The 22,241-nt window shown below is 30.7% G+C and overlaps 1 protein-coding gene across 1 annotated transcript in view; it reads left to right on the plus strand.

The window, feature by feature from the left end:
* Positions 1–787: 787 nt before the first annotated feature.
* Positions 788–22,241, plus strand: part of LOC129610368 (jerky protein homolog-like) — a gene marked incomplete at its 5' end in the record, with an annotated part of 68,022 nt that continues 46,568 nt past the window's right edge. Inside the window, 3 exons of the mRNA XM_055522933.1 lie at positions 788–833; positions 908–931; positions 1,062–2,252. Of these exons, the coding sequence (XP_055378908.1) occupies positions 788–833; positions 908–931; positions 1,062–2,252 (1,261 nt within the window). The remainder of the gene's footprint in view (positions 834–907; positions 932–1,061; positions 2,253–22,241) is intronic.

Below are 22,241 nucleotides of genomic sequence, written 5' to 3' on the forward strand. Positions count from 1 at the left end.
AAAGTTTTGCAAAAGATTTTTTTTAAATATCTCCAAAAATATTTTTTGCTACAGCCTATTATCATATATTGGCAGAATTTGTGGATTCCCAGTGATCACAAAAAACACTTAAAATCGCTCTATCTCTTCTAGTTTAGCCAGAAAACGCGTTTAAAGTTTTGCAAAAGATTTTTTTAAATATCTCCAAAAATATTTTTGCTACAGCCTATTATCATATATTGGCAGAATCGGTGGATTTCAGTGATCACAAAAAAACACTTTAAAATCGCTCTATCTCTTCTAGTTTAGCCAGAAAACGCGTTTAAAGTTTTGCAAAAGATTTTTTTAAATACAGGGGAGTCGCGATATAGTGACCATCCAGTAAAGTGACCTCCCAATATAGTGACCCAACCATTTGAATTTTGCGTATTCTAAATAGTGACCCAAAACAATTTTGTAACTCTAAATAGTGACCCTAAAAAATATTTTTTGTAAATCAACCACATGTTTTTTTCCTTATTGTAAAACCGTTACAATTGGAGTTGTTTTTTTTTTGTTTTGCTTTCTATATTTGCATTTCTGTACATTGCTTTACATTTTTTGTCAGTAATTTGGAAGTGTTAAAACAATAATATCGTAGTCTTTCAATTTCCTAATAAGTAAAAAATGACTGGAAATATTAGAAAATTTTTAACTCTAAAAGAAAAGTTAGAAATTCTAGATGAATTAAAAAAAGGAGTCTGCAGTTCAGTTTTAGCAAAGAAGTATGGTATTGCAAAGTCTACAATTTTCTCTATAAAAAAAACAGAGTCAAAAACTTAGTTCTACTAATGCTAATTCATTTGGTGGCCTAGGTAAGTAGAAGTACATACATTAATTTATAATTAGTGTTTATTTCTGTGTAAAAATGACTTTTTTACCTGTATAGGTAAACGAAAAACAATGCGCACTGGTGAATTCTTTAAGCTAGAAAAAATGTTGTATGAATGGTTTTTTAGAAGGCAGAAAAAAAAATATACCGATTGATGGTACCATTTTAAAGAACAAAGCTAAATACTTTTACAAAAAAATATATAAAAAAGATGACTTTTCTGCTAGTTCTGGTTGGCTCCAAAAATTCAAAAAAAGACACGGAATTCGATTTATAAAAATTTGTGGTGAAAAATTGTCTTCTCAAAAAGAACTTGTAGATCCTTTTTTAATCAAATTAGCAGAAAAAATAAAGCAGCTTAATCTAGCGCCGGATCAAATCTACAACGCGGATGAAACAGGCTTATATTGGAAACTGATTCCGGATAAAACTTACGTTTCAAACAAAGAAAAAAATGCGCCTGGCCGAAAAGTTTGTAAACAACGTTTGACATTTTTAGCGTGCACGAATGCGTCTGGTGATCATAAAATAAGACCTCTTGTTATTGGAAAGTCAAAAAATCCACGTTGCCTGAAAAATAAACACATTCCTGTAGATTATGATTCTTCAAAATCAGCTTGGATGATTTGCTCAATTTTCAAAACATGGTTCGACACAAAATTTATTCCTCAAGTGAGATGCTACCTTGAACAAAAAGGTCTTCGTAAAACAGCTCTTCTTTTGCTTGACAATGCTCCAAGTCATCCACCTGAAGATGAACTCATAAGTGATGATGGTCAAATCATTACAATGTTTATGCCGCCTAATGTTACTGCCCTAATCCAACCTATGGACCAAAACTGTACTAGAATCACAAAATTGAAATACAGAAATCTACTTCTGTCCCACATAATCGCAAATAAGGCTGAAGATTTAGAATTTATATTGAAAAAATTTAACCTTCGTAATGCTGTTACAAACTTATCGAAAGTTTGGGAAAGTTTAGAACCTGTAATGATAGCTAAGTGTTGGAAAAAAATTCTTTCTACTTCTTTCGATAATGAATATGATTCTGAAGATGAAATCCCATTAATAAATTTAAAATCCCAAATGTTTTCAGATCAGGAAATGAACATTACAAAATCATTATTTCAGAAGATTTGTCCAAATGCCAACTTATCATCAAAAGATATTTATACGTGGAATGAAGATGTAAACTTAGATGATGAAACTCCTGCTGTTGAAATTGAATCTGATGATACTGACGTATCTGAAGAGGTAGCAGAAGTTCAAACTAAAATGAGTCATTCTGATGGAATCAAAGCCATCAACGACTGTTTGAAATACGCATTAGAAAATCGTGCAACAAACGAAGAAATTTCCGTTTTGAAAAATATTCGAGAAAGAGCTGTTTTGGAGCAAAGTAAGCAAACATTTAAAGAATGCAAGATTATAGATTTTTTCAAATGAATGCGTCAAAACCAGAACTCTTTCAAATAAATGTAAAAAGTTATTTAAATTCCTAACTTATGTTTTCAGATTCTTTGTTAATTTTTAGTTTTGTTTTATGTATTTGTTTTGAACTGAATGGATGTTATTACTTTTATTTTATAATTTTTATTTTTAAATAAAATTAAATATGCGTACTTTATTAAAAATAAGAGTTTTAAAATTATTTTTCTGAAACAAATGTAACCTTTACTGATGAAGAATAAATTATAATATTGATTGAAGAAAAAAAAACACTAGTCTCGGAATAGTAGACTCCTCGTAACAATGACCACCCTGAACATTTAATTGGTCACTATATCGCGACTCTACTGTATCTCCAAAAATATTTTTGCTACAGCCTATTATCATATATTGGCAGAATTTGTGGATTCCCAGTGATCACAAAAAACACTTAAAATCGCTCTATCTCTTCTAGTTTAGCCAGAAAACGCGTTTAAAGTTTTGCAAAAGATTTTTTTAAATATCTCCAAAAATATTTTTGCTACAGCCTATTATCATATATTGGCAGAATCTGTGGATTCACAGTGATCACAAAAAACACTTAAAATCGCTCTATCTCTTCTAGTTTAGCCAGAAAACGCGTTTAAAGTTTTGCAAAAGATTTTTTTAAATATCTCCAAAAATATTTTTGCTACAGCCTATTATCAAATATTGGCAGAATTTGTGGATTCCCAGTGATCACAAAAAACACTTAAAATCGCTCTATCTCTTCTAGTTTAGCCAGAAAACGCGTTTAAAGTTTTGCAAAAGATTTTTTTAAATATCTCCAAAAATATTTTTGCTACAGCCTATTATCATATATTGGCAGAATCTGTGGATTCACAGTGATCACAAAAAACACTTAAAATCGCTCTATCTCTTCTAGTTTAGCCAGAAAACGCGTTTAAAGTTTTGCAAAAGATTTTTTTAAATATCTCCAAAAATATTTTTGCTACAGCCTATTATCATATATTGGCAGAATCTGTGGATTCCCAGTGATCACAAAAAACACTTAAAATCGCTCTATCTCTTCTAGTTTAGCCAGAAAACGCGTTTAAAGTTTTGCAAAAGATTTTTTTAAATATCTCCAAAAATATTTTTGCTACAGCCTATTATCATATATTGGCAGAATCTGTGGATTCCCAGTGATCACAAAAAACACTTAAAATCGCTCTATCTCTTCTAGTTTAGCCAGAAAACGCGTTTAAAGTTTTGCAAAAGATTTTTTTAAATATCTCCAAAAATATTTTTGCTACAGCCTATTATCATATATTGGCAGAATCTGTGGATTCCCAGTGATCACACAAAACACTTAAAATCGCTCTATCTCTTCTAGTTTAGCCAGAAAACGCGTTTAAAGTTTTGCAAAAGATTTTTTTAAATATCTCAAAAAATATTTTTGCTACAGCCTATTATCAAATATTGGCAGAATCTGTGGATTCCCAGTGATCACAAAAAACACTTAAAATCGCTATATCTCTTCTAGTTTAGCCAGAAAACACGTTTAAAGTTTTGCAAAAGATTTTTTTAAATATCTCCAAAAATATTTTTGCTACAGCCTATTATCATATATTGGCAGAATCTGTGGATTTTCAGTGATCACAAAAAACACTTAAAATCGCTCTATCTCTTCTAGTTTAGCCAGAAAACGCGTTTAAAGTTTTGCAAAAGATTTTTTTAAATATCTCCAAAAATATTTTTGCTACAGCCTATTATCATATATTGGCAGAATTTGTGGATTCCCAGTGATCACAAAAAACACTTAAAATCGCTCTATCTCTTCTAGTTTAGCCAGAAAACGCGTTTAAAGTTTTGCAAAAGATTTTTTTAAATATCTCCAAAAATATTTTTGCTACAGCCTATTATCATATATTGGCAGAATTTGTGGATTCCCAGTGATCACAAAAAACACTTAAAATCGCTCTATCTCTTCTAGTTTAGCCAGAAAACGCGTTTAAAGTTTTGCAAAAGTTTTTCTTAAATATCTCCAAAAATATTTTTGCTACAACCTATTATTATATATTGGCAGAATCTGTGGATTCCCAGTGATCACAAAAAACACTTAAAATCGCTCTATCTCTTCTAGTTTAGCCAGAAAACGCGTTTAAAGTTTTGCAAAAGATTTTTTTAAATATCTCCAAAAATATTTTCGCTACAGCCTATTATCATATATTGGCAGAATCTGTGGATTCCTAGTGATCACAAAAAACACTTAAAATCGCTCTATCTCTTCTAGTTTAGCCAGAAAACGCGTTTAAAGTTTTGCAAAAGATTTTTTTAAATATCTCCAAAAATATTTTTGCTACAGCCTATTATCATATATTGGCAGAATCTGTGGATTCCCAGTGATCACAAAAAACACTTAAAATCGTTCTATCTCTTCTAGTTTAGCCAGAAAACGCGTTTAAAGTTTTGCAAAAGATTTTTTTGAATATCTCAAAAAATATTTTTGCTACAGCCTATTATCATATATTGGCAGAATCTGTGGATTCCCAGTGATCACAAAAAACACTTAAAATCGCTCTATCTCTTCTAGTTTAGCCAGGAAAAGCGTTTAAAGTTTTGCAAAAGATTTTTTTAAATATCTCCAAAAATATTTTTGCTACAGCCTATTATCATATATTGGCAGAATCTGTGGATTCCCAGTGATCACAAAAAACACTTAAAATCGCTATATCTCTTCTAGTTTAGCCAGAAAACGCGTTTAAAGTTTTGCAAAAGATTTTTTTAAATATCTCCAAAAATATTTTTGCTACAGCCTATTATCATATATTGGCAGAATTTGTGGATTCCCAGTGATCACAAAAAATACTTAAAATCGCTCTATCTCTTCTAGTTTAGCCAGAAAACGCGTTTAAAGTTTTGCAAAAGATTTTTTTAAATATCTCCAAAAATATTTTCGCTACAGCCTATTATCATATATTGGCAGAATCTGTGGACTCCCAGTGATCACAAAAAACACTTAAAATCGCTCTATCTCTTCTAGTTTAGCCAGAAAACGCGTTTAAAGTTTTGCAAAAGATTTTTTTAAATATCTCCAAAAATATTTTTGCTACAGCCTATTATCATATATTGGCAGAATTTGTGGATTCCCAGTGATCACAAAAAACACTTAAAATCGCTCTATCTCTTCTAGTTTAGCCAGAAAACGCGTTTAAAGTTTTGCAAAAGATTTTTTTAAATATCTCCAAAAATATTTTTGCTACAGCCTATTATCATATATTGGCAGAATCTGTGGATTCCCAGTGATCACAAAAAACACTTAAAATCGCTCTATCTCTTCTAGTTTAGCCAGAAAACGCGTTTAAAGTTTTGCAAAAGATTTTTTTAAATATCTCCAAAAATATTTTTGCTACAGAATATTATCATATATTGGCAGAATCTGTGGATTCCCAGTGATCACAAAAAACACTTAAAATCGCTCTATCTCTTCTAGTTTAGCCAGAAAACGCGTTTAAAGTTTTGCAAAAGATTTTTTTAAATATCTCCAAAAATATTTTTGCTACAGCCTATTATCATATATTGGCAGAATCTGTGGATTCCCAGTGATCACAAAAAACACTTAAAATCGCTCTATCTCTTCTAGTTTAGCCAGAAAACGCGTTTAAAGTTTTGCAAAAGATTTTTTTAAATATCTCCAAAAATATTTTTGCTACAGCCTATTATCATATATTGGCAGAATCTGTGGATTCCCAGTGATCACAAAAAACACTTAAAATCGCTCTATCTCTTCTAGTTTAGCCAGAAAACGCGTTTAAAGTTTTGCAAAAGATTTTTTTAAATATCTCAAAAAATATTTTTGCTACAGCTTATTATCAAATATTGGCAGAGTCTGTGGATTCCCAGTGATCACAAAAAACACTTAAAATCGCTATATCTCTTCTAGTTTAGCCAGAAAACACGTTTAAAGTTTTGCAAAAGATTTTTTAAATATCTCCAAAAATATTTTTGCTACAGCCTATTATCATATATTGGCAGAATCTGTGGATTTTCAGTGATCACAAAAAACACTTAAAATCGCTCTATCTCTTCTAGTTTAGCCAGAAAACGCGTTTAAAGTTTTGCAAAAGATTTTTTTAAATATCTCCAAAAATATTTTTGCTACAGCCTATTATCATATATTGGCAGAATTTGTGGATTCCCAGTGATCACAAAAAACACTTAAAATCGCTCTATCTCTTCTAGTTTAGCCAGAAAACGCGTTTAAAGTTTTGCAAAAGATTTTTTTAAATATCTCCAAAAATATTTTTGCTACAGCCTATTATCATATATTGGCAGAATCTGTGGATTCCCAGTGATCACAAAAAACACTTAAAATCGCTCTATCTCTTCTAGTTTAGCCAGAAAACGCGTTTAAAGTTTTGCAAAAGATTTTTTTAAATATCTCCAAAAATATTTTTGCTACAGCCTATTATCATATATTGGCAGAATCTGTGGATTCCCAGTGATCACAAAAAACACTTAAAATCGCTCTATCTCTTCTAGTTTAGCCAGAAAACGCGTTTAAAGTTTTGCAAAAGATTTTTTTAAATATCTCCAAAAATATTTTTGCTACAGCCTATTATCATATATTGGCAGAATTTGTGGATTCCCAGTGATCACAAAAAACACTTAAAATCGCTCTATCTCTTCTAGTTTAGCCAGAAAACGCGTTTAAAGTTTTGCAAAAGATTTTTTTAAATATCTCCAAAAATATTTTTGCTACAGCCTATTATCATATATTGGCAGAATCTGTGGATTCCCAGTGATCACAAAAAACACTTAAAATCGCTCTATCTCTTCTAGTTTAGCCAGAAAACGCGTTTAAAGTTTTGCAAAAGATTTTTTTAAATATCTCCAAAAATATTTTTGCTACAGCCTATTATCATATATTGGCAGAATCTGTGGATTCCCAGTGATCACAAAAAACACTTAAAATCGCTCTATCTCTTCTAGTTTAGCCAGAAAACGCGTTTAAAGTTTTGCAAAAGATTTTTTTAAATATCTCAAAAAATATTTTTGCTACAGCCTATTATCAAATATTGGCAGAATCTGTGGATTCCCAGTGATCACAAAAAACACTTAAAATCGCTCTATCTCTTCTAGTTTAGCCAGAAAACGCGTTTAAAGTTTTGCAAAAGATTTTTTTTAAATATCTCCAAAAATATTTTTGCTACAGCCTATTATCATATATTGGCAGAATCTGTGGATTCCCAGTGATCACAAAAAACACTTAAAATCGCTCTATCTCTTCTAGTTTAGCCAGAAAACGCGTTTAAAGTTTTGCAAAAGATTTTTTTAAATATCTCCAAAAATATTTTTGCTACAGCCTATTATCATATATTGGCAGAATCTGTGGATTCCCAGTGATCACAAAAAACACTTAAAATCGCTATATCTCTTCTAGTTTAGCCAGAAAACACGTTTAAAGTTTTGCAAAAGATTTTTTTAAATATCTCCAAAAATATTTTTGCTACAGCCTATTATCATATATTGGCAGAATCTGTGGATTTTCAGTGATCACAAAAAACACTTAAAATCGCTCTATCTCTTCTAGTTTAGCCAGAAAACGCGTTTAAAGTTTTGCAAAAGATTTTTTTTAAATATCTCCAAAAATATTTTTGCTACAGCCTATTATCATATATTGGCAGAATTTGTGGATTCCCAGTGATCACAAAAAACACTTAAAATCGCTCTATCTCTTCTAGTTTAGCCAGAAAACGCGTTTAAAGTTTTGCAAAAGATTTTTTTAAATATCTCCAAAAATATTTTCGCTACAGCCTATTATCATATATTGGCAGAATCTGTGGATTCCTAGTGATCACAAAAAACACTTAAAATCACTCTATCTCTTCTAGTTTAGCCAGAAAACGCGTTTAAAGTTTTGCAAAAGATTTTTTTAAATATCTCCAAAAATATTTTTGCTACAGCCTATTATCATATATTGGCAGAATCTGTGGATTCCCAGTGATCACAAAAAACACTTAAAATCGCTCTATCTCTTCTAGTTTAGCCAGAAAACGCGTTTAAAGTTTTGCAAAAGATTTTTTTAAATATCTCCAAAAATATTTTTGCTACAGCCTATTATCATATATTGGCAGAATCTGTGGATTCCCAGTGATCACAAAAAACACTTAAAATCGCTCTATCTCTTCTAGTTTAGCCAGAAAACGCGTTTAAAGTTTTGCAAAAGATTTTTTTAAATATCTCAAAAAATATTTTTGCTACAGCCTATTATCATATATTGGCAGAATCTGTGGATTCCCAGTGATCACAAAAAACACTTAAAATCGCTATATCTCTTCTAGTTTAGCCAGAAAACACGTTTAAAGTTTTGCAAAAGATTTTTTTAAATATCTCCAAAAATATTTTTGCTACAGCCTATTATCATATATTGGCAGAATCTGTGGATTCCTAGTGATCACAAAAAACACTTAAAATCGCTCTATCTCTTCTAGTTTAGCCAGAAAACGCGTTTAAAGTTTTGCAAAAGATTTCTTAAATATCTCCAAAAATATTTTTGCTACAGCCTATTATCATATATTGGCAGAATTGTTGGATTCCCAGTGATCACAAAAAACACTTAAAATCGCTCTATCTCTTCTAGTTTAGCCAGAAAACGCGTTTAAAGTTTTGCAAAAGATTTTTTTAAATATCTCCAAAAATATTTTTGCTACAGCCTATTATCATATATTGGCAGAATCTGTGGACTCCCAGTGATCACAAAAAACACTTAAAATCGCTCTATCTCTTCTAGTTTAGCCAGAAAACGCGTTTAAAGTTTTGCAAAAGATTTTTTTAAATATTTCCAAAAATATTTTTGCTACAGCCTATTATCATATATTGGCAGAATCTGTGGATTCCCACTGATCACAAAAAACACTTAAAATCGCTCTATCTCTTCTAGTTTAGCCAGAAAACGCGTTTAAAGTTTTGCGAAAGATTTTTTTAAATATCTACAAAAATATTTTTGCTACAGCCTATTATCATATATTGGCAGAATTTGTGGATTCCCAGTGATCACAAAAAACACTTAAAATCGCTCTATCTCTTCTAGTTTAGCCAGAAAACGCGTTTAAAGTTTTGCAAAAGATTTTTTTAAATATCTCAAAAAATATTTTTGCTACAGCCTATTATCATATATTGGCAGAATCTGTGGACTCCCAGTGATCACAAAAAACACTTAAAATCGCTCTATCTCTTCTAGTTTAGCCAGAAAACGCGTTTAAAGTTTTGCAAAAGATTTTCTTAAATATCTCCAAAAATATTTTTGCTACAGCCTATTATCATATATTGGCAGAATTATTGGATTCCCAGTGATCACAAAAAACACTTAAAATCGCTCTATCTCTTCTAGTTTAGCCAGAAAACGCGTTTAAAGTTTTGCAAAAGATTTTTTTAAATATCTCCAAAAATATTTTTGCTACAGCCTATTATCATATATTGGCAGAATCTGTGGATTCCCACTGATCACAAAAAACACTTAAAATCGCTCTATCTCTTCTGGTTTAGCCAGAAAACGCGTTTAAAGTTTTGCGAAAGATTTTTTTAAATATCTACAAAAATATTTTTGCTACAGCCTATTATCATATATTCGCAGAATTTGTGGATTCCCAGTGATCACAAAAAACACTTAAAATCGCTCTATCTCTTCTAGTTTAGCCAGAAAACGCGTTTAAAGTTTTGCAAAAGATTTTCTTAAATATCTCCAAAAATATTTTTGCTACAGCCTATTATCATATATTGGCAGAATTGTTGGATTCCCAGTGATCACAAAAAACACTTAAAATCGCTCTATCTCTTCTAGTTTAGCCAGAAAACGCGTTTAAAGTTTTGCAAAAGATTTTCGTAAATATCTCCAAAAATATTTTTGCTACAGCCTATTATCATATATTGGCAGAATTGTTGGATTCCCAGTGATCACAAAAAACACTTAAAATCGCTCTATCTCTTCTAGTTTAGCCAGAAAACGCGTTTAAAGTTTTGCAAAAGATTTTTTTAAATATCTCCAAAAATATTTTTGCTACAGCCTATTATCATATATTGGCAGAATCTGTGGATTCCCACTGATCACAAAAAACACTTAAAATCGCTCTATCTCATCTAGTTTAGCCAGAAAACGCGTTTAAAGTTTTGCGAAAGATTTTTTCAAATATCTACAAAAATATTTTTGCTACAGCCTATTATCATATATTGGCAGAATTTGTGGATTCCCAGTGATCACAAAAAACACTTAAAATCGCTCTATCTCTTCTAGTTTAGCCAGAAAACGCGTTTAAAGTTTTGCAAAAGATTTTTTTAAATATCTCAAAAAATATTTTTGCTACAGCCTATTATCATATATTGGCAGAATCTGTGGACTCCCAGTGATCACAAAAAACACTTAAAATCGCTCTATCTCTTCTAGTTTAGCCAGAAAACGCGTTTAAAGTTTTGCAAAAGATTTTCTTAAATATCTCCAAAAATATTTTTGCTACTACCTATTATTATATATTGGCAGAATCTGTGGATTCCCAGTGATCACAAAAAACACTTAAAATCGCTCTATCTCTTCTAGTTTAGCCAGAAAACGCGTTTAAAGTTTTGCAAAAGATTTTTTAAATATCTCCAAAAATATTTTTGCTACAGCCTATTATCATATATTGGCAGAATCTGTGGACTCCCAGTGATCACAAAAAACACTTAAAATCGCTCTATCTCTTCTAGTTTAGCCAGAAAACGCGTTTAAAGTTTTGCAAAAGATTTTCTTAAATATCTCCAAAAATATTTTTGCTACAACCTATTATTATATATTGGCAGAATCTGTGGATTCCCAGTGATCACAAAAAACACTTAAAAACGCTCTATCTCTTCTAGTTTAGCCAGAAAACGCGTTTAAAGTTTTGCAAAAGATTTTTTTAAATATCTCCAAAAATATTTTTGCTACAGCCTATTATCATATATTGGCAGAATCTGTGGATTCCCAGTTATCACAAAAAACACTTAAAATCGCTCTATCTCTTCTAGTTTAGCCAGAAAACGCGTTTAAAGTTTTGCAAAAGATTTTTTTAAATATCTCCAAAAATATTTTCGCTACAGCCTATTATCATATATTGGCAGAATCTGTGGATTCCTAGTGATCACAAAAAACACTTAAAATCACTCTATCCCTTCTAGTTTAGCCAGAAAACGCGTTTAAAGTTTTGCAAAAGATTTTTTTAAATATCTCCAAAAATATTTTTGCTACAGCCTATTATCATATATTGGCAGAATCTGTGGATTCCCAGTGATTACAAAAAACACTTAAAATCGCTCTATCTCTTCTAGTTTAGCCAGAAAACGCGTTTAAAATTTTGCAAAAGATTTTCTTAAATATCTCCAAAAATATTTTTGCTACAACCTATTATTATATATTGGCAGAATCTGTGGATTCCCAGTGATCACAAAAAACACTTAAAAACGCTCTATCTCTTCTAGTTTAGCCAGAAAACGCGTTTAAAATTTTGCAAAAGATTTTTTTAAATATCTCCAAAAATATTTTTGCTACGGCCTATTATCATATATTGGTAGAATCTGTGGATTCCCAGTTATCACAAAAAACACTTAAAATCGCTCTATCTCTTCTAGTTTAGCCAGAAAACGCGTTTAAAGTTTTGCAAAAGATTTTTTTAAATATCTCCAAAAATATTTTCGCTACAGCCTATTATCATATATTGGCAGAATCTGTGGATTCCTAGTGATCACAAAAAACACTTAAAATCACTCTATCTCTTCTAGTTTAGCCAGAAAACGCGTTTAAAGTTTTGCAAAAGATTTTCTTAAATATCTCCAAAAATATTTTTGCTACAGCCTATTATCATATATTGGCAGAATTGTTGGATTCCCAGTGATCACAAAAAACACTTAAAATCGCTCTATCTCTTCTAGTTTAGCCAGAAAACGCGTTTAAAGTTTTGCAAAAGATTTTCTTAAATATCTCCAAAAATATTTTTGCTACAGCCTATTATCATATATTGGCAGAATTGTTGGATTCCCAGTGATCACAAAAAACACTTAAAATCGCTCTATCTCTTCTAGTTTAGCCAGAAAACGCGTTTAAAGTTTTGCAAAAGATTTTTTTAAATATCTCCAAAAATATTTTTGCTACAGCCTATTATCATATATTGGCAGAATCTGTGGATTCCCACTGATCACAAAAAACACTTAAAATCGCTCTATCTCTTCTAGTTTAGCCAGAAAACGCGTTTAAAGTTTTGCGAAAGATTTTTTTAAATATCTACAAAAATATTTTTGCTACAGCCTATTATCATATATTGGCAGAATTTGTGGATTCCCAGTGATCACAAAAAACACTTAAAATCGCTCTATCTCTTCTAGTTTAGCCAGAAAACGCGTTTAAAGTTTTGCAAAAGATTTTTTTAAATATCTCAAAAAATATTTTTGCTACAGCCTATTATCATATATTGGCAGAATCTGTGGACTCCCAGTGATCACAAAAAACACTTAAAATCGCTCTATCTCTTATAGTTTAGCCAGAAAACGCGTTTAAAGTTTTGCAAAAGATTTTCTTAAATATCTCCAAAAATATTTTTGCTACTACCTATTATTATATATTGGCAGAATCTGTGGATTCCCAGTGATCACAAAAAACACTTAAAATCGCTCTATCTCTTCTAGTTTAGCCAGAAAACGCGTTTAAAGCTTTGCAAAAGATTTTTTAAATATCTCCAAAAATATTTTTGCTACAGCCTATTATCATATATTGGCAGAATCTGTGGACTCCCAGTGATCACAAAAAACACTTAAAATCGCTCTATCTCTTCTAGTTTAGCCAGAAAACGCGTTTAAAGTTTGCAAAAGATTTTCTTAAATATCTCCAAAAATATTTTTGCTACAACCTATTATTATATATTGGCAGAATCTGTGGATTCCCAGTGATCACAAAAAACACTTAAAAACGCTCTATCTCTTCTAGTTTAGCCAGAAAACGCGTTTAAAGTTTTGCAAAAGATTTTTTTAAATATCTCCAAAAATATTTTTGCTACAGCCTATTATCATATATTGGCAGAATCTGTGGATTCCCAGTTATCACAAAAAACACTTAAAATCGCTCTATCTCTTCTAGTTTAGCCAGAAAACGCGTTTAAAGTTTTGCAAAAGATTTTTTTAAATATCTCCAAAAATATTTTCGCTACAGCCTATTATCATATATTGGCAGAATCTGTGGATTCCTAGTGATCACAAAAAACACTTAAAATCACTCTATCCCTTCTAGTTTAGCCAGAAAACGCGTTTAAAGTTTTGCAAAAGATTTTTTTAAATATCTCCAAAAATATTTTTGCTACAGCCTATTATCATATATTGGCAGAATCTGTGGATTCCCAGTGATTACAAAAAACACTTAAAATCGCTCTATCTCTTCTAGTTTAGCCAGAAAACGCGTTTAAAATTTTGCAAAAGATTTTCTTAAATATCTCCAAAAATATTTTTGCTACAACCTATTATTATATATTGGCAGAATCTGTGGATTCCCAGTGATCACAAAAAACACTTAAAAACGCTCTATCTCTTCTAGTTTAGCCAGAAAACGCGTTTAAAATTTTGTAAAAGATTTTTTTAAATATCTCCAAAAATATTTTTGCTACGGCCTATTATCATATATTGGTAGAATCTGTGGATTCCCAGTTATCACAAAAAACACTTAAAATCGCTCTATCTCTTCTAGTTTAGCCAGAAAACGCGTTTAAAGTTTTGCAAAAGATTTTTTTAAATATCTCCAAAAATATTTTCGCTACAGCCTATTATCATATATTGGCAGAATCTGTGGATTCCTAGTGATCACAAAAAACACTTAAAATCACTCTATCTCTTCTAGTTTAGCCAGAAAACGCGTTTAAAGTTTTGCAAAAGATTTTTTTAAATATCTCCAAAAATATTTTTGCTACAGCCTATTATCATATATTGGCAGAATCTGTGGACTCCCAGTGATCACAAAAAACACTTAAAATCGCTCTATCCCTTCTAGTTTAGCCAGAAAACGCGTTTAAAGTTTTGCAAAAGATTTTTTTAAATATCTCCAAAAATATTTTTGCTACAGCCTATTATCATATATTGGCAGAATCTGTGGATTCCCAGTGATCACAAAAAACACTTAAAATCGCTCTATCTCTTCTAGTTTAGCCAGAAAACGCGTTTAAAGTTTTGCAAAAGATTTTTTTAAATATCTCAAAAAATATTTTTGCTACAGCCTATTATCATATATTGGCAGAATCTGTGGATTCCCAGTGATCACAAAAAACACTTAAAATCGCTATATCTCTTCTAGTTTAGCCAGAAAACGCGTTTAAAGTTTTGCAAAAGATTTTTTTAAATATCTCCAAAAATATTTTTGCTACACCCTATTATCATATATTGGCAGAATCTGTGGATTCCCAGTGATCACAAAAAACACTTAAAATCGCTCTATCTCTTCTAGTTTAGCCAGAAAACGCGTTTAAAGTTTTGCAAAAGATTTTCTTAAATATCTCCAAATATATTTTTGCTATAGCCTATTATCGTATATTGGCAGAATCTGTGGATTCCCAGTGATCACAAAAAACACTTAAAATCGCTCTATCTCTTCTAGTTTAGCCAGAAAACGCGTTTAAAGTTTTGCAAAAGATTTTTTTAAATATCTCAAAAAATATTTTTGCTACAGCCTATTATCATATATTGGCAGAATCTGTGGATTCCCAGTGATCACAAAAAACACTTAAAATCGCTCTATCTCTTCTAGTTTAGCCAGAAAACGCGTTTAAAGTTTTGCAAAAGATTTTTTTAAATATCTCCAAAAATATTTTTGCTACAGCCTATTATCATATATTGGCAGAATCTGTGGATTCCCAGTGATCACAAAAAACACTTAAAATCGCTCTATCTCTTCTAGTTTAGCCAGAAAACGCGTTTAAAGTTTTGCAAAAGATTTTTTTAAATATCTCAAAAAATATTTTTGCTACAGCCTATTATCATATATTGGCAGAATCTGTGGATTCCCAGTGATCACAAAAAACACTTAAAATCGCTATATCTCTTTTAGTTTAGCCAGAAAACGCGTTTAAAGTTTTGCAAAAGATTTTTTTAAATATCTCCAAAAATATTTTTGCTACACCCTATTATCATATATTGGCAGAATCTGTGGATTCCCAGTGATCACAAAAAACACTTAAAATCGCTCTATCTCTTCTAGTTTAGCCAGAAAACGCGTTTAAAGTTTTGCAAAAGATTTTCTTAAATATCTCCAAATATATTTTTGCTATAGCCTATTATCGTATATTGGCAGAATCTGTGGATTCCCAGTGATCACAAAAAACACTTAAAATCGCTCTATCTCTTCTAGTTTAGCCAGAAAACGCGTTTAAAGTTTTGCAAAAGATTTTTTTAAATATCTCAAAAAATATTTTTGCTACAGCCTATTATCATATATTGGCAGAATCTGTGGATTCCCAGTGATCACAAAAAACACTTAAAATCGCTATATCTCTTCTAGTTTAGCCAGAAAACGCGTTTAAAGTTTTGCAAAAGATTTTTTTAAATATCTCCAAAAATATTTTTGCTACACCCTATTATCATATATTGGCAGAATCTGTGGATTCCCAGTGATCACAAAAAACACTTAAAATCGCTCTATCTCTTCTAGTTTAGCCAGAAAACGCGTTTAAAGTTTTGCAAAAGATTTTCTTAAATATCTCCAAATATATTTTTGCTATAGCCTATTATCGTATATTGGCAGAATCTGTGGATTCCCAGTGATCACAAAAAACACTTAAAATCGCTCTATCTCTTCTAGTTTAGCCAGAAAACGCGTTTAAAGTTTTGCAATAGATTTTTTTAAATATCTCCAAAAATATTTTCGCTACAGCCTATTATCATATATTGGCAGAATCTGTGGATTCCCAGTGATCACAAAAAACACTTAAAATCGCTCTATCTCTTCTAGTTTAGCCAGAAAACGCGTTTAAAGTTTTGCAAAAGATTTTTTTAAATATCTCCAAAAATATTTTCGCTACAGCCTATTATCATATATTGGCAGAATCTGTGGATTCCCAGTTATCACAAAAAACACTTAAAATCGCTCTATCTCTTATAAATTAGCCAGAAAACGCGTTTAAAGTTTTACAAAAGATTTTTTTAAATATCTCCAAAAATATTTTCGCTACAGCCTATTATCATATATTGGCAGAATCTGTGGATTCCCAGTGATCACAAAAAACACTTAAAATCGCTCTATCTCTTCTAGTTTAGCCAGAAAACGCGTTTAAAGTTTTGCAAAAGATTTTTTTAAATATCTCCAAAAATATTTTTGCTACAGCCTATTATCATATATTGGCAGAATCTGTGGATTCCCAGTGATCACAAAAAACACTTAAAATCGCTCTATCTCTTCTAGTTTAGCCAGAAAACGCGTTTAAAGTTTTGCAAAAGATTTTTTAAATATCTCCAAAAATATTTTTGCTACAGCCTATTATCATATATTGGCAGAATCTGTGGATTCCCAGTTATCACAAAAAACACTTAAAATCGCTCCATCTCTTCTAGTTTAGCCAGAAAACGCGTTTAAAGTTTTGCAAAAGATTTTTTTAAATATCTCCAAAAATATTTTCGCTACAGCCTATTATCATATATTGGCAGAATCTGTGGATTCCCAGTGATCACAAAAAACACTTAAAATCGCTATATCTCTTCTAGTTTAGCCAGAAAACGCGTTTAAAGTTTTGCAAAAGATTTTTTTAAATATCTCCAAAAATATTTTCGCTACAGCCTATTATCATATATTGGCAGAATCTGTGGATTCCCAGTGATCACAAAAAACACTTAAAATCGCTCTATCTCTTCTAGTTTAGCCAGAAAACGCGTTTAAAGTTTTGCAAAAGATTTTTTTAAATGTCTCCAAAAATATTTTTGCTACAGCCTATTATCATATATTGGCAGAATCTGTAAATTCCCAGTGATCACAAAAAACACTTAAAATCGCTCTATCTCTTCTAGTTTAGCCAGAAAACACGTTTAAAGTTTTGCAAAAGATTTTTTTAAATATCTCCAAAAATATTTTTGCTACAGCCTATTATCATATATTGGCAGAATCTGTGGATTCCCAGTTATCACAAAAAACACTTAAAATCGCTCTATCTCTTCTAGTTTAGCCAGAAAACGCGTTTAAAGTTTTGCAAAAGATTTTTTTAAATATCTCCAAAAATATTTTTGCTACAGCCTATTATCATATATTGGCAGAATCTGTGGATTCCCAGTGATCACAAAAAACACTTAAAATCGCTCTATCTCTTCTAGTTTAGCCAGAAAACGCGTTTAAAGTTTTGCAAAAGATTTTTTTAAATATCTCCAAAAATATTTTTGCTACAGCCTATTATCATATATTGGCAGAATTTGTGGATTCCCAGTGATCACAAAAAACACTTAAAATCGCTCTATCTCTTCTAGTTTAGCCAGAAAACGCGTTTAAAGTTTTGCAAAAGATTTTTTTGCTACAGCCTATTCTAGTTTAGCCAGAAAACGCGTTTAAAGTTTTGCAAAAAATTTTCTTAAATATCTCCAAAAATATTTTCGCTACAGCCTATTATCATATATTGGCAGAATCTGTGGATTCCCAGTGATCACAAAAAACACTTAAAATCGCTCTATCTCTTCTAGTTTAGCCAGAAAACGCGTTCAAAGTTTTTAAAAGGATTTTTTTAAATATCTCCAAAAATATTTTTGCTACAGCCTATTATCATATATTGGCAGAATCAGTGGATTCCCAGTGATCACAAAAAACACTAAAAACCACTCTATCTCTTCTAGTTTCGCCAGAAAACGTGTTTAAAGTTTTGCAAAAGATTTTTTGAATATCTCCAAAAATATTTTAGCTACAGCCTATTATCATATATTGGCAGAATCAGTGGATTCCCAGTGATCACAAAAAACACTTAAAATCGCTCTATCTCTTCTAGTTTAGCCAGAAAACGCGTTTAAAGTTTTGCAAAAGATTTTCTTAAATATCTCCAAAAATATTTTCGCTACAGCCTATTATCCTATTATCATATAATCTGTGGAGTCCCAGCGATCACAAAAAACACTAAAAACCACTCTATCTCTTCTAGTTTCGCCAGAAAACGTGTTTAAAGTTTTGCAAAAGATTTTTTGAATATCTCCAAAAATATTTTAGCTACAGCCTATTATCATATATTGGCAGAATCAGTGGATTCCCAGTGATCACAAAAAACACTTAAAATCGCTCTATCTCTTCTAGTTTAGCCAGAAAACGCGTTTAAAGTTTTGCAAAAGATTTTCTTAAATATCTCCAAAAATATTTTCGCTACAGCCTATTATCCTATTATCATATAATCTGTGGAGTCCCAGCGATCACAAAAAACACTTAAAATCGCTATATCTCTTCTAGTTTAGCAAGAAAACGCGTTTAAAGTTTTGCAAAAGATTTTTTAAATATCTCCAAAACTATTTTTGCTACAGCCTATTATCATATATTGGCAGAATCTGTGAACTCCCAGTGATCACAGACACTGGGAAAGACACTTAAAATCGCCCTATCTCTTCTAGTTTAGCCAGAAAACGCGTTTAAAGTTTTGCAAAAGATTTTTTTAAATATCTCCAAAAATATTTTTGCTACAGCCTATTATCATATATTGGCAGAATCAGTGGATTCCCAGCGATCACAAAAAACACTAAAAACCGCTCTATCTCTTCTAGTTTAGCCAGAAAACGCGTTTAAAGTTTTGCAAAAGATTTTTTTGAATATCTCCAAAAATATTTTTGCTACAGCCTATTATCATATATTGGCAGAATCAGTGGATTCCCAGTGATCACAAAAAACACTTAAAATCGCTCTATCTCTTCTAGTTTAGCCAGAAAACGCGTTTAAAGTTTTGCAAAAGATTTTTTAAATATCTCCAAAAATATTTTTGCTACAGCCTATTATCATATATTGGCAGAATCTGTGGATTCCCAATGATCACAAAAAACACTTAAAATCGCTCTATCTCTTCTAGTTTAGCCGGAAAACGCGTTTAAAGTTTTGCAAAAGATTTTTTTAAATATCTCCAAAAATATTTTTGCTACAGCCTATTATCATATATTGGCAGAATCTGTGGAGATATTTAAAAAAATCTTTTGCAAAACTTTAAACGCGTTTTCTGGCTAACCTAGAAGAGTGTTCTCTCGAGAAAAAGATCCCAAAAAGAAAAATGTCACTAGGTGTTTTTTGTTCGTCTGCATGCATTCTATGACTATGCTTCGGGAATACCTTTGAGTCTCGGACACCCTGTATAGTTAACATATTAATGGTAATTAAAATTTATTTGTCAATTTTCATCTCAGTTATATTATAGTCGTGATATTTTAGTCGTGTTAGTATTATTATGTTTACTATATTACCATACAGCATTCAATATTAATGTGGTTGAATTGTTTACGATTACAATTAATTCATATTTCAAACACATTTCTATCCAAATTGGTAATAATGGTTTTAATATTTTAAATGAATTTCAATAATTTTGATTATAAATTATTCTCAATAAAGTGAGCATTGACGTGTAAAACATTGTTTATATAATTATTATGCAACAATGTAAAATTATGTGGTCAAAATATTATTAACACTGTCATTTTGCTACCTACTGCAACATATGAAGGTGAAATATTGGAATTCAAATTTTGTAATTTGATTAGTGTTATTATGCAATATTTCCATGTTGTAACTGTTGATTTCTAAACAAGAGCATAATTCAAATTCAGAATAAACATTATTTTTTCTTCAATGTTAAATTTGTACATTGGAACGTAAACGGCTTTTATGTAAAATTCTTACACTATGTGCACCTCATCTCGCATGTCAGATATGTGTTTGAGTAGCAACTTCAAATTTAATATTCAAAAATTTGTTTTGTTGCGGATTTTTTTTTTTTTTAATTTTTATTGCGTTCAGGCTGAGTTTCCAGTAGTTAAGATATTTAGAATGATTTTTTCAGATACGAGTATTGTGGCTTTTTATAGTAAATCGCATTTAAATGAACTTCACAAAACTAATTTTATTTTCGAATAAGTTAATTAATGAAGATTTTTACCTTGCAATAATCTAAAATTTTTAAATGTATTAAATATTTTAAACAGTAATTATATTTTACAGTAAGCATTCTATTAAAACTAAGATTTCAAAAGGTTTTAAAGCTATTTTGTACAATGATCAATTAATCTAACAATCTACTTCATTATCAAAACTATTGTCAGTTATATTATACCAAAATATTTCGAAGACTGTATACATTTAAGATGAGGCAAAATAAATTAAATAATATGAGGCGTTAACATAATGCTGAATTTAAGTGCTAGTGCGTGTATTAAAAAAATAATTCAATTTTTTGGTAGCATTGATTTTACCATCAGCTTTTAAATTTCATAGAAATTTGAAAAAGCTTGCGATTTCGAAAATATAATGTGCCGAAAAATCAAATTTTACTAATATTATTCGAGCGGTGATAGTTTGATAGGTGATGGTGATGGAAAAGAATTTTCTTTCAACGAAATAAACTATTTATTAATATCTAAGGGCTGATATCAAACATATGAAAAAAAAACAGTTTTTAGTTAACGGTTAATTTTAGCAGCCATTTTGTCTTTTCAATATTCACACACAGTTCATACTTATAGTTGACACACCTAGAAAAATGTAAAATATGCTCTTAGTAGAGTTTCGATTTGTACTACCCGAATCCCCTGAAATGCTCGCCAGTTAATTTCGGTAATAACCAAAACTCAAATATCAAATTTCAAGAAATTTCATCAATTCGTTCCTTAGATATGGTGAAAAATCTAAAATCGGCCCTCAGATCAGTTTTCAGATCTTTCCAAAAAATTTATATGTTCATTGTTTCAATACGAAAAATTCAAATATAAAATTTCAATGAAATCTATTAATTATTTCTCATTATATACGCAAGAATGTTTTAGTTGGCCCGTAATAAACGTCGAGTTGCTGTCACCTAATTTCTTCCAAAACTTAAGAGGTTTCGCGGACGGTCGAGCAAAGCTTATATATGAGATTTCAAGTAAATCGGTTGAATATTTTCTTCAAAATGGTCAAAAATGTAAAACAGGCCCGCTAAAAAGTACAGTTCCCGGGGTCTGATACATCCCAAAAGTTGATCAATTCGTGCCATGGTCGAAATAAACTTACATATAAAATTTTCATCAAAATCGGTTCAGCCGAACTTGAGATACACGCGTGCACACACAGACCGACAGGTTGCTAAAAATATTTTATTTACACTTCCCTACCATGAAGAAGTGCATTCCCACCGAAAACTCGATATGCAAAATTTGTTGCCATCACATAACCTACCTATTGTTTACACAATACGGTCGGTAAAAATAAATTAGAATAATTTGGCAATTCAAATTAAAAAAGGTAAAAGATCATACGAGTATTATGGATGTACATTAGTTTTATCATAATAGTTAAAGTTAAATGAAAATTTTTGGTTTCGTCAAAGAATGTTGATTTTAATGAAAATTATGCTTTCATATCAAAAGTACATTATTCAAAATTTTGTGTAGTACTAGTAAAGCTATAACATGTAGTTTTCGAAGGATATTTACGAGTAGCTACCTCGTTTTATTATGAAAAAATTGAGTTCTGTGTTTTCTTTTTAAGCCTTATAATTCATGTACTCTTCAACAATAATAAGTATTGTTATTTTTAGCACTTTTCCAAAATTTTTTTGAAAAAAGTGCTTATTAGTTTCACTCTGTCCGTCCGTCCGTCCGTCCGTGGGCACTTTTTTTGTTTACAAAACTTCTACACCTTTGAAGACAGAAAGCTGAAATTTAATACGCACATAGATCTTCACTAGAAACTTATTTCCGTAGAAAAAAATTTTTACCTATCTCCCCCCCTCTAGAAGTTATACCCCCC

Source organism: Condylostylus longicornis, unplaced genomic scaffold, assembly GCF_029603195.1.
Source record: "Condylostylus longicornis isolate FDR11 unplaced genomic scaffold, ASM2960319v2 ptg000044l, whole genome shotgun sequence".
Lineage (NCBI taxonomy): Eukaryota > Metazoa > Arthropoda > Insecta > Diptera > Dolichopodidae > Condylostylus > Condylostylus longicornis.